Source organism: Lacerta agilis, chromosome 3 (genome assembly GCF_009819535.1).
Source record: "Lacerta agilis isolate rLacAgi1 chromosome 3, rLacAgi1.pri, whole genome shotgun sequence".
Taxonomy (NCBI): domain Eukaryota; kingdom Metazoa; phylum Chordata; class Lepidosauria; order Squamata; family Lacertidae; genus Lacerta; species Lacerta agilis.
In genome coordinates this window covers 92578326-92589195 of record NC_046314.1, presented here as the reverse complement: position 1 = coordinate 92589195, position 10870 = coordinate 92578326, and the positions used below count along the sequence as shown (strand labels likewise).

The following is a 10870-nucleotide window of genomic DNA, read 5'->3' as shown; positions in this document are numbered from 1 at the left end:
GGTCCAGGCAAGAGATTTTGCAGCAGTCAAGGGTAAAGGTAAAGGGACCCCTGACCATTAGGTCCAGTTGCGGATGACTCTGGGGTTGCGGCGCTCATCTCGCTTTACTGGCCGAGGGAGCCAGTGTACAGCTTCCAGGTCATGTGGCCAGAATGACTAAGCCACTTCTGGTGAACCAGGGCAGCACATGGAAACGCCCTGCATATGCCTTTGATAAGGGAAGTTCCAGGTAAGGAAACTGGGGAGGGTAAAAAGAGAATGAGAGTGAAGGCTGAAGCAAAGCTGGCAAGAAATATGACCAACAATAGGACAGCTGGGGCTTCTTCCACTTGATAGGGTGACTGAGACAAGAGTTCTGAAATTCTGTGGCTTGTTGAGCACAGCTAGGTATGGGTGAATATGTCAATTTCAGTTTCTTGTTTTTTCCAATATTTAATCCAGTTCATCACACATCCACAACAGTTTGTGTTTTTTTTAAAATCTGCATAAACTTTCACCAGCATTTTACTGAGAAATTCTCTGAATATACACATCGTTATATATGCAATTTTGCTTATTGTACACATATTTGCAAACCAGCTTTCCCTAGAAGAATGCATTTTTGTATGTTATTATATGCAACTTTAAAGAACACTTTATGCATTTTTGTGCATGTTACTTGGCTGAAGAACTGCACTGCAAACTTTGAAGAAACGTGAATTTCAAAGAATGGTGGTTTCAGTTCACATCTTGTTTTAGAAACTAAGAATTAAGTATATCTGCCTTTAAATATGAACTGATTCTAATTTCCCCCATTTCTCTGTGTGTATCTGGTGCAACTAGAAAATCAGGAAATAAAATCCGTATATTGATCAGAAATTAGCTACGAGTGCTAGATATTTTTCCAAGAAAGGTGATTCCCGTCACTGTTGACTGATATGAGTCTTCTTCTGCCATAGATTAGATTACCATATTTATTTGAATGTAATGCGCACCTTTTTTGGCCAAATTACGTTGTGAAAATTAGGGTGTGCATTAGATTTGATGGCGCATTTACATTCGCCAGCAAATACTTTTTTGGTTTCAAGGTTTTGAACATTGAGGTGTGCATTAGATTTGATGGTGCATGAATAGTGCTAGTCAGAGGCACCAGCTTCTCAAGATGATCGAGGGGACCCGACACAACCTCCTGACATCGCATGTATGATGTTGCGAAGAGCAAGAGGAGGGAGCCAAACACCCTCTGAACAGTGAGGGGGTTTGGCCTCCTCAAATAAAACAAGGGGGGTAGTGCTTCAGACCCTAGGATCCGGTGCCTATGATGGTAGTACAACTCACTTCAGCAAAAATTTAAGTATCTTTGCTGAAGGCCAAACTACAAATTACAGAGAAGATCTATAAGTGACTCTCCATCATGATGAACCAACATTTTTATTCTGTCTTTAAAACAGCTAGGGCTGCATTGGTGATCCAGATTTCACTTCAGTAGCAGCACTTCCAAATGTCTTCGTAAGAAAATTATTTTACAAAAAAAAAAAACAACAACCCCTGAGACACCAAGTGTATAGCAAAACAACACTAGAACATTTCCACTGAAGTGCTAAAATGAAAATACCTTCATCAGTATAGAAGAAGCCTGTGAAAAGAACAGTGTAGCTTATCTGCCCATTTGGCTCACGAGGAGGAAGCCATTTCACTTGAACTGCTCTGGGTCCATCATTAAAGACAAATAATTCAATTGTTCCTTCAGGTGCATCTTCATTTGTACGAGCCTCTACCTGCAAATTTAATAATTTTGTTACAGAAAAAGGGAAGCATGAGAAGAAGGAACATTGTGTTCACCCGGTACTTGACAATGAAAGATTTCCAGATTGCCTGCATTCCTGTTTTCAGTGCCATGGGTCAGCACAGAGAGCATGTGTAACAACAACTGTCATCACTGAAACATAGGAAGTTGTCTTATACAGCATCAGACATGTATGGCCATCTAGCTCAGTAATGTCTACACTGGCTGGTAGTGGCTGTCCAGAGTCCCAGAGAGGGGATATTCCTAGTCCTACCTAGAGATGCTAGTGATTGAACCTAGACCTTTTTATGCTATGCAGATACTCTACCATAGAGCTACAGCCCTTCCCCTTGGATTCTGTGAAATGAATACCCGTCATTCTTAAGTCCCTGAATATCTTATTTTAGTAATGAGTTCTGATTTTTAATTTTTTAATGGTTTTTATTGTACAGTTATATATATATAATTGTTTTAAACTGCTCAGATATTTTTAATGAATATATAAATATTTTTAATATAAATATTTTTAGGTTTACAGATAGAAAGCAAGATATGCATTTATCAAGCATTATATATATATATTTTATTTTTTTCTATACTGCCCTTCATCTGAAGATTATTATAAAGAAGGATAGGTAATTTCCCCCAGTTCTTCCCTGTTATTATCCCATTACATACATACATACATACATAATTTTATTTGTATGCTGCCTTTCTGCAGTTTAAATTGTGCTCAGGGTGGCTCACAACATGAAAAATAGGTAACTACAACATAACAAAAGTAGCCATAAACAATAAATAAAACATTTAAAAACACAAAACCAAACCGAACAATTTTCACATAAATCACACATTCCAGAAATAGAACTCTGCAAAAAAAAACAACCTAGGTTCAGGTATTATCTGTTCTGCTCCAATAGACATTTGTTTAAAAAAAGAAAGAAATATTACACAGAACTTCAGTAGCGGATTTGTAAAAATTCCAAATTAAAATTTCTGCATTGCTGAGAGTGTTTGTAAGTGCCTGCCTATAGGAATTATAACAGATTTGACTGATTACAACAGACTTTCGTGCATTTGTGGTTTATTGACATGGAAACCCTATGAACTAGAACTTCCTCACCTTCCTTGCCTATGAGCTCTCCATTGGCAAAGACTAGGCAATCCATGTCAACCACTGCCAGTGCTAGCAAGACTATTGGTTCATGCAGTGCCTTTCATTATTGGCTCAGATGTGCCTATGGGAGGGACCCTCCCCCTTTCCCTAGTGATTGGCTTGTGCCCTGGGATGAAATCCAAAATTGCCTATATGTAAAACATAAGCTGTTCAACCTAAAACTTGTCCTGCAGCCCCAGTGCTCCTAGCATCTATGAAAAGGTCTTAAGGCTTGTGGTGATGGAGTGGGGAAGAGACAAATGCCCTGTGATGTGACTGTTGCCTTTTTGCTGCTGTGAATGAATGTCTTCTGTCAATACTATCAAACCCACCTGCCAAACAACTGAGAGAAGGTATTGTAAAACCATTTTAGCAAGCAGTTTCCAAGACACTGTGTGCCCTTTTTGTTCTATATCCATCAATCTTTGCATCTTAGGAGAGCTCTTGTCTGTACCCCAAAAAAGCTCATCTCCCTGCCATGCTTTCTTGTAGCCACAGATAAAAGTTGCCAAACCTCTGGCCATCCTCTCCTCCTTCAAAAGGAAAACACAACAGAAATAGTTGCTTCATGTTTCTTGTGATCACACATGCTGGGTTGACTTCTTGACATGCTGGGTTGTTTGCTTCCTGAGTATGTGCTTTGGAAACTATCCACTTTCTTTCCCTGCCACATGAATCTTTACCATTCCCACATTACTTCTGCCTAATGTCTTCTGTTCCTAGTTCAAGTCCTCCTTGTCTTTCTCCCTGTTCCCAATTTTTATTTCTCTCTGTCTATATTCTTGCTTCAGGCCCCGAGACCACATTCCAGTTCCATACTTACAATCCTGTCCAGCAGCAGCAGCCTCCCAGGAGGGACAGTGGTGTGCTTCTGGCCTCTCAACAGCTTCACTGCTGCATTTACTGGGAGGGAGAGGGATGAGGTGGCAGGAAGGTCAGGAAGGTGTGAGCACAGTGATGGAGCCAATCTTGCACTCCTCCTGCTGTACCTCCATCACACTGACCTTGCCCCCACCCCTTTGGCCTCCATTGCCCTCCCACTAAATTCAGCAATGTGGTTGACAAAAGGAAAGGTACATGCCACCCCTCCCCTCTAGCCCCTCCCCCTCCACCCCTGCTCCTGGCAGCATCTGATCCTCTACATCAGGCTTCCTCAACCTCGGCCCTCCAGATGTTTTGTGACTACAATTCCCATCATCCCTGACCATTGGTCCTCCTTGCTAGGGATCATGTGAGTTGTAGGCCAAAAACATCTGGAGGACCGAGGTTGAGAAAGCCTGCTCTACATAGCTACCTATGACCCTATGTCCTGCAATGGCTATTTTCAGCTTTCATGCACCTACAATAGGGATCACCAATGTGCTGCCTGCCTGTGATTATCAGTATCTCCTATGGTGCCAATGAAAGGTCTCCATAAATATTGACTCAAACATGAACAATGCATGAGAGACGGTATGTTCTTCCTGCTCAGTTTTGGTTTGCATTGGCTTGGTGTATCCATTGAACAAAGCCTCTTAAACATTACCACATTTCATTGGAAGCCAGGACTGGACACAACTCTTTATTCTGCTCTAAACAGAGGAGTGGGGCAAAGAGCTTCCATCTATAAGTGGTGGCTGCTGTAGGTGTGCCTGTTTCCTATTGGTTGGGTGGGGCAGCTGAGGGAGGTTCATGCCTGTATCATTTCATAGTTCTTTCTCTCTTTTCTTTTAGATGTGTCAGACCTTTTTTGTTAACCCACAAAAAATAACAAAATTCCTAATGCAAAATTCATAAAATTCCAAATGCACTCACCAACCTCAAAATGTCGACAAACCCTGATCCTAGAACACAGGTTAATGACTCCATTAAAATGGCAGAAGTTTATATATGCCTGTACTGCTGGACAAGGTGGTGGGTTGAATATTGCTAAACTGCTCAAAGATGCTGAACATTCGTATGAAACACGACTCCACATGTAAACGGTCATCCTGAAGCCATACACTCCTGTGGAATTGTACTGAAACTCTGCTGTGTACCAATTTCATTAGTGCTACCTTTCAAAATGTAGCAAAGGCTGCAATATGTGATAGATGTGTGACATTAATTTTCAATTATCTGTGTCTCCATAATTATTGTTTTATTATTTTACCATTAGAACAAAAAGCTCAGAGTCGGAGTGTGCTTAGTAATATAAACCAAGCTCAAGTTTCCTTCATTCTTTTCTATTGTGCACCTGCTTCATCATATTCATATTTTGTGCCTCACATAATATAAGGCACTGCAGTCCTCATAATTTTCAGTAAGGTCACAATTTACCCTGTGTACTTTTAGACAATTTGGGTTAAATGCCTATATGCCATTCTGCACTTGATGCATTGTACTTATGCTTTTTCAGCACTGTATCTTAAATTGCATATTGTTTACTATGCAGGCAAGACATTAAACATAAAAACTGAGTGGACAAAAAACTTGTCTGGCTTTCATTCAATGCCTTATATACTTATAATTTTTCAATTAAATAAAATTTTAAAAATAAGCACAACTAACAATCAAGTAAAAACATTTAAATTGTGCTTAATATTTTTCCAAATAAGAGAACATATGACAAAATAAAGATAATGTTTCAAAATCATATAGCAATTGTAAAGTATATATCCAATTATCTATCAATTTTAAGTACATACTTGTAGTTTTTAGATATGTACCCTGTTTATCAGATGGATTTTTATGATTCCCAGATGAATCAAAGTTCTAAACAGCTATGTACTTCCATAAACAGCACAGTGAAATCGGTAGAGTTTCCAAATGGATAACTATTTTATATATTAAGGGTAAGTTGATTATTTCTGATTTATCCATTTCCCAGATTTTCATTAAATCTGAAATCATACACAGCTTCTCTGAAAAACTATTAAGCCAACATAATATGCAACAGCAATACATAAAAAACTCATTAAAATCTGCTACCTTCAAAAATCTGCTTCTTTGAGGTGCTTGCGTTGCAAAGCATCTCTTCAATCGATTAGGGCACATTAAATAAAAGATCAGCAACAAAAATAGCTGGAAGGATAATATCAGTTTACCACAGGGAGATGTCCCTGCTTCTATTTAAAGTTCTCAATGAGCTAAATATATATATTTCTAAAGCAAGTGTTGGATATAAATGGTAATGGGGGTGGAAATCTTTCAGAAAATCAAATGAAGATGTGTTGCTTTAACTTCCTGGCAGCATTTAGGTGAGTTGCTCTCTAAATAAAGACATTGCATTTCAATTCTTGTGATTGGAGATGGATCACTGGCTCAGGAAAATAGTTTGCATTCTGAGCAGGTGATACAGATAAGTATTAGGTCGACTCTAAACCCCTACTTTGAATTGCTCTGAAAGTCAGGGCTGAGTTTCAGCTTTAATGAAGAACAGTTGCTGACTAGTTTCTTTCAGAACACGGCGGAATGTTTTGAGACTGTTGCAATTCTGTACAAGTAAAATATACTGTGAGCAGCAAATGCAATGCTACCATAGGAAACTTTTAGTATTACTATCTGTGCATTAAACTGGAGAGAAGTGGTTCAGTATTAATGCCAACTCACTGGAACTGGGACCTCTTAAACAAAACAAAAAAATGTTTAAGGGAAAGGTTCAAGTAGCACTGCTATTGCTGTGCAACCTTTGTGCATTTGAATAGAGGTTGTGTGGGAGCCCCACACAAACCCAAAGAAATGAATGGAGTTTGAACAGCAGCAGCTGCACGAGCATTTGGTGGACTGTTCCCTAAATTTCCAGGATATTTTTTTTTTATATTTAAAAAAAATGAGTAGAAAAATTGGCAAAAAGCCACTCATGCTTTTAAGAGTAAATATCCATCAACCCCGTCCAAGCTATAAAATGTTTAATGGTAATAAAGTCCACAATCCTGTTCTACAGATGGATGATGTTACTAGCATTTTAAAGCAATGAATCTTGGGAAGAAAAAGGGAAATGTGATCAAAAATCAAAATAAAAAATTCAGTCCTGGTGTCCTTTTTTTTAAAAAAAGGTAATCTTCGTACAGTGAAGCTATTATTACAAAGTGAGAGGCTGTTAAGGAAAACTTTGCCAGAAATGCTGGAGTTTGTATTTCAGAGGGGTTTTGTTCTTGAATAAAAGCTTGGGTGGGGAGGGGAGCTTTTCTTCTCAGATTTTACTGCAAAGTGCAAGTTCAGTTTTAACAAGATTAAACCTCATAAACAGAAGCTATGTTGTTTTTGACACAACACCGTGTCATTCTGGAATGCTCTTATCAGAGTCAGAGGCAAGATTACCAAAGAATGTGATTATTTCTTATGCTAGAAAACACTAATATTATTAAATAACTTCTGGTGCTTTTATTTTTAGATTTATATAATAAAAAAATACTTATTAGGGGAGCACAAAATGGTTACAGAATCAAAGAGCTGTCAATATTAGAGAATAAAGTAGATGTCATTTAAACCTCCAACTTATTATTTCAGTACCAAAAGTTATACATTTCTAAAATTCTCAGTATGTTATTTACTGCTGCATCACATTCAGAAATACATACCCTTTAATCCTACATCCATACCTTTTTTTCAAAACAACATACCATATTAGGCATTGTTGTTGATAATGTGATGTTTGATCTGGTTTGGTCTTCTATGAACTTTATATTATCTTCAAACTTTTATGGTGAGGCAGAGGCTAGAATTTTTTATTCATTAGTAGAATAGTAATTCTTCTTTTAATTGCATCCTTATAAGTCATATTAAACCACATTTGCACCTCTTAAACATATTAACTTCCCTTAATTTAAATAATATGCGTTTCACTCTCCATTCCCCCCCCCCCGCCGCCGCCGCCACACTCCCTGTCTCAGTCTTTACTGTATCTATATGATATTTTGGAACAGTGCCTAGTGGTGACCTATTCCAATCCTTTGCAGCTTTTAATGGCATTTTTTTATAAAATGTCACATTTTGCCAGATGGGTTAGTACTGACCAGTGTGAATCATCACCATTTAGTCTGATATTCACTGCCATCTGACATTTATTACATTCTCAGAATGTAAATTGAGGTACTCACCAGTGGGCCTAGCGCACAGCCTTTTGCAGTACATGCCTGAACTCTGAAGGAATGTAGACTCCAAGGAGAAAGTCCAGAAATAAAATAACTGAGCTGGGAAGAATTCTGTACAAGAATGCCATCCATGTACAATGCATAGCTAGTAATAAATCCTATTTAAACAAACAAAAACAAAGAGAAACTTAAAAGGCTTGATTTAAAAGATCACAACAGCTAAGAGGGAGGGAAGCAACACTCTTTTAACAGAACTTCAAGGCAGTACATTCCCTCATCTCCACGGTTTACAAAATAGAGGCAGCAACATACATGTGCCACCAAAACAAATCTCTATGTAAAACACGAGAAGTCCAATGAAGCAGTGCTGTGCCCATCTCGTTAAAAAGTAAAATTAAACCGCTCCAAAGAAAGTAGACCTTAATAGACTTGCTTCTTAATGGACCTGTTTCTGAAGTGTAAGTCAAAGCAATCGAGCTGGGAAAGTTGAGGCAATTCCGTTTCACGGCCCCACTCTGCATGCAAATGCATGTGTGGATTAAAACAAGGACACTGAAGATATATAGCGACCATTCAGAATCCCAACACCTTCAGACCTAGAAAAACTAGTGATCCATATTTTAAACATACTGCTGTAGTACAAGTCAAAAGACAATTCTTCTATCCGTCTCTTGACCTTGGCCCCTCCTCTGCAATGTTAATTGTTGCTGTTGTTCTTAAAAATAAGACAAATACGAATGTTAAAATAAATTGCTATTAATTGAGACATTACTTCGGAATTGCAGACCTGGAAGGGAAGGGGTGCTATGGGTTCAGTTAACTAATTTGTATTGCATCTGGTAAGCAGAGGGGAGTTTTCTTTTGTTGCCATACAGCATAAACATGGTTTACGTGCTCCAACTAAAAGGAAATTTTCTCTAATGATGGAGTTAAGACAGAGATGGGGAAGTGGATTCAACCTGGTGAGTCAGTTCCCTATCTTCCCCATCCCCTGCCGGCCAAGTTTGACAGCTGGGCAGTAGCGGAGCATATGCCCGTGCTACCTGGGGCAGGCGCACTCCAGGGGGGGCAGGGGGTGGAAGGTGCCCTCCCAGGCATGGGATAGCCGCTCGGGTGCCCAGAGCAGCGTGTGTGCGCTGCAGCTAGGGGCGGTACGAGCTACTCACAGGAGTGGAGTGAGCCACCCATGGCAGACATTTGGTGCGCCGTCTGCTGCCCGCGACTCCCAAGCCTCCCCCAAGCTGTCAAAACAAAGGGGGAAGGAGGGGATGCGGCCGGCAAAGTGGCGCAGCTCCCCCCTTACCCTGACAGCTTGGGAGTTGCGAGTGGGCAGCGCACCAAATGTCACCTCCCTCAGTGAGGGCACCTGGGGCAGCCCACCCCCACCGCCCCCCTTCCTACGCTCCTGCAGCTGGGAGGGGCCTGTTTTGTAATACAATTTTGCAATGCTCTCTTGCTGTGTTTTCCATTTTGTCCAAGCCACACTTAGCTTCCCTAAATGTAGTGTTATATATGACATTAGGTAAAGATGTGGGCAAGCCAAAAGTATTGTGCTAAATGTGGGTCTATGTCAGGGAGAATTTGGAGGAGCAAGTGGCATAAGAGGTGGAGCAGGGGCTCAGGGATGCTGTGGAGCCCTTCAACTGCCCAGAGGAAGTGGAAAAGAGGGTGGAGATTAGCCAGGAGGAGGAGGAGGGGCTCAGGGATGCTGCAGAGCCCTTCAACCGCCAAGAGGCTCAGGAAGGAAGCTTAGACTCTGGAAGGGAGGTGGTTTTCAAATCAGCACAGACAAGAATGGAGATGAAACGTAAGGATCAAAGACATCTCACGAGATTCCCACGTCTACTTTGTTGGTGCAGGAATTGAAGGAAGCCATTCCCTGAATCTGACTCAACGGGTTCGGACACGTAATCCTGAACTGTAGCTGTTTATTGTACATATGTAATAAAGACTTTGGCCACCTCATGAGAAGAGAAGACTCCCTGGAAAAGACCCTGATGTTGGGAAAGATGGAGGGCACAAGGAGAAGGGGACGACAGAGGATGAGATGGTTGGACAGTGTTCTCGAAGCGACTGGCATGAGTTTGGCCAAACTGCGAGAGGCAGTGAAGAATAGGCGTGCTCTGGTCCATGGGGTCACGAAGAGTCGGACACGACTGAACGACTGAACAACAACAATAAAGACTGTAAATACTAAGCTGACTGAGCCGGGCTGTTAATGCGAGGGGGAGACGCCACCCCTTTAGTCTACTCTTTAGACACAGATGAAGTAAAACTAGAGTGATTCTTAGCCCTGCTTCCCCCAAAAATATACCATGGGGGTGTGCTGATTTTCTGCTGCTTTTGGAGTCGGACAGGAGACTTTCAGTGACATTGGGTGGGTGGAGTTCGGAACTTACATTACTTAACTTTACGTTTATGTTGATTCTGTTATCACCAGGCTGAGCACTGCTTTCCTTTTGGGTGAAACAGAGGCAAATTAGGTGTTGCACAGTTTTGCCTTCTCTCTGTCACCCAATAGCATTTCTCTGTCTTTTCCATGCAGAAGACCTACAACTTGCTTGTTCTTCCTCTTTCTTTAAACATAGCCAAAGAAACCTTTTATTATTATTTTTAACCTTTCTTGTAAGCCTGAGCTCATTCTGAGCTTTGGCCTGCCTGACATTAACCCTGCAATGGTTGGCTACTCATGTATACTCCTCTGTGGTTTCCCCTTTCTTCCATTTCTTATACATGCCCTTATTAAATCTCAGTTCATCTATAAGCACCTTATGCAGCCACACTGGTTTCTTTAGATGCCTCCCATTTTTCTTTCTTGTTGGAACTTTCTGCATCTGGGCTTTCAATATTTCACCTTTAAGAAACTCCCAACCATCTTGGACTCACTTCTCTTTG

General features: G+C 40.5%; 1 protein-coding gene across 1 annotated transcript in view; it reads right to left on the bottom strand.

Annotated features, from left to right (window-relative positions):
• USH2A (usherin) overlaps window positions 1-10870 on the bottom strand; it is a 454712-nt gene that overhangs the window by 205274 nt on the left and 238568 nt on the right. Inside the window, exons 35-36 of the mRNA XM_033144773.1 lie at window positions 7982-8133; window positions 1595-1757 (exon numbers count right to left, since the gene is read on the bottom strand). Of these exons, the coding sequence (XP_033000664.1) occupies window positions 1595-1757; window positions 7982-8133 (315 nt within the window). The remainder of the gene's footprint in view (window positions 1-1594; window positions 1758-7981; window positions 8134-10870) is intronic.